This window comes from Penaeus vannamei, chromosome 9, assembly GCF_042767895.1.
Source record: "Penaeus vannamei isolate JL-2024 chromosome 9, ASM4276789v1, whole genome shotgun sequence".
Taxonomy (NCBI): Eukaryota; Metazoa; Arthropoda; class Malacostraca; order Decapoda; family Penaeidae; genus Penaeus; species Penaeus vannamei.
The window spans coordinates 120,001-122,500 of NC_091557.1; the positions used below are offsets into that span (position 1 = coordinate 120,001).

The following is a 2,500-nucleotide window of genomic DNA, read 5'->3' on the forward strand; positions in this document are numbered from 1 at the left end:
CATAGATTATTTAGCATGGAAGTCGTATTGTCAAAGAACTAGAAATTATCTAATCAGTATAACTTCCCCTTCTCCTGAAATTCTTAAGGTGAATCCAGCCAGAATTGTGTTAGAGAGTTTTATTAAATATTCTTGTTATTTTGGGTAATTACTGGTATCTTTTCTAAGAGTTTTCATTTTTTGTCTTATTTTTCCAAAATGTCAAGCACTCACTTTGCAACATCAGTGTACATAATGTATTGTGTGTAAGAGCATTACTTACCTGATTTTGATTACTGTGGAAGAGCTGTTCTTATGCTGTAGTAATGAAAGTTTGTTTTTGAAGAATTTCAGTTTTTTATGCCATATCTGCTGGTAAAGATATTCAATGATTTTTTTTTCTTTAATAATTTCATTTTGATAGCATTTGATGAATGGAATGAATAAAATGTTCTATTTGCTCTCTCTCTTTCTTTTCAGAAGAAATGAGTTGGATTGACTGTTGAAAATGTATACTGGAACAGAGACTAGTAAGGAGACTCAGCATATAAGTCCCCATATTGCTGCTCATAAATCATCTTTGGCTCCTACATCATCTGCTCCTACTATATCATCAGCAGCTTTAACAGGGTCAGGAGGGCCACATGACCAGGCCTCACCACATCTATCTTCCCACAAGGGTGGGTTGAGTGCTCACATACCAACGTATAGAGTAGGGGTGCATTCATCCCAACACTCTGTAGTTAAAGAGATAGACCATGATGGCCCCTTGTACTTGGCTCGCCACAGTCACCCAGCAAATATTGCAACGCACCTTTCAAAGAGTACACCCCAGGATCTGTCCTCACATGCCTCCACAGTTTCTGAGAAAGCGGTTCCCCTGGAATTGACTCCACATACCTCTCATCACAAACCTCTGCCTCATGTCCATTCAGTTGTAACTCAGGGTGTGAGTCATTCACAAAGTGGACCCCTTATGACTGCCCACCATACAGATCGGGGGTCAGCATATTTCCGCGTTGCAGATTCTGTTATAGGTGTCCAAGGACCTTCTGCTATATTGGTGTCAACTGTTGGAGATGGTGGCCTATCATCACAACATACTTCTCAAGCTCCATCTCTGGTCCACACACAGTCATCTATGGTAAGGCAAAATGCTGCCACAAACCTGACCACCATGCCAGCTACAACAATGACAGCAGGAGTCTCTCTCACCACAGGGTCAAGTCCAGGAGTGGTTACAAGTCAGTCACAAGGGCAGATGATGCCAGCTGATGGTGTAACTACTTCAAATGTCTCCTCTGCATGTCTTACTTCACAGATAGATCCAAGAGAGCTGAAAAAGGAGAAATCAGAACAGATAGAAGGCATAGGAATAGCAACAGGGCAAGGAGAAGGAACACAGCAAACAGCAGGGCCACAGCGTGACTTAGTACGACAAGCTCTCCAGTCAGTTGTGACAAACCCCCAGCACAAAACGGGCAACGACCAAGAAGTGATTGAATATAATTATACTGCAGGTGATATTGCAGGTTGGTACTCAGTTCATAAAATATCAATAATATTTTTATAGATGTCTCAAACAATGCTGTAAACATCTCTTTGCAGTTTATTCAATTACCCTATTTTTCTTTTGTTGGCAGAGCTGCTGATGATGAACATTCAAGTCAATGCATCACTTCAAGCAATGAAACAAGGTACAGCTCCTTCAGACAGTGGAAGCAGCCAAGTTGTAGTTCTACAGCCAGCAGCTGTTGATGAAAACACCAGCCTCCAACCTCAGCCTCAGACCACAAAACGACGACGACCTAAGCTTTCGGAAGAGGCTCAGTCAGAAAGGAGAATTAGAATTGCTCTGAGAATGAGGGAGAAAAGAGCTGGGGAAACTGACGAGGCCAAAAAAGTACGTAGATTAAGGGAAGCTGAACGCATGAGAAGGAAAAGAGCTACTGAAGATCAAGAGCACAAGATGAGAAGACGTTTGGAAGCAGCTGCGAGAGCAAGAAGTCGGCGAGCTAATATGACAGTAGAAGAACGAGTTGTTGATAGACAGAAAGCTGCTGAACGCATGAGACTGAGAAGAGCCACAGAAAGTGATGAGGCTAAAGCTGTGCGTCGCCTAAAAGCAGCTGAACGAATGAGGAAAAGGAGAGCAAATGAGACTCCTGAACAACGAATGGCGCGTCGTCAGAATATTGCCCAGCGTACTAAAGCTCGTCGTAAGAGGAAAGGGGATGAAACTTTAAATGGAGAAGATTCTGACTCAGTTTCCCGCAATATAACCACTAGAGTAGTTAAGAATGAAGGTTTGAACAACAGTTTACCACACCAAGAAAACAGTGAACCTATTGCTAATGTTGCTGTGGGTCAGCCAACTCACATTTCCCAGGCTCAGCTTGTTCAGGCAGGGTCACATATAGTAGTGCCATCCAGTGTAGGAGTTGGTAGCGGTATTGCTCTGTTACATGTGGATCCAACCCTCCCGCATGTGCCTATAGGTCATGGAACTACAGGCATGCTT

At 42.9% G+C, this 2,500-nt stretch overlaps 1 protein-coding gene across 3 annotated transcripts in view; it reads left to right on the forward strand.

Annotated features, from left to right (window-relative positions):
- The window catches only part of LOC113827004 (GRB10-interacting GYF protein 2), a 6,755-nt gene that overhangs the window by 2,545 nt on the left and 1,710 nt on the right, over positions 1–2,500 (forward strand). The window contains exons 2-3 of one of the 3 annotated variants that reach the window (XM_027379905.2): positions 460–1,511; positions 1,623–2,500. The exon at positions 1,623–2,500 is cut by the window's right edge and continues 72 nt beyond it. In XM_027379905.2, the coding sequence (XP_027235706.1) occupies positions 488–1,511; positions 1,623–2,500 (1,902 nt within the window). In that variant the 5' untranslated portion in view covers positions 460–487. The remainder of the gene's footprint in view (positions 1–459; positions 1,512–1,622) is intronic. The other 2 variants (XM_027379907.2, XM_027379906.1) reach the window with 2 other exon arrangements.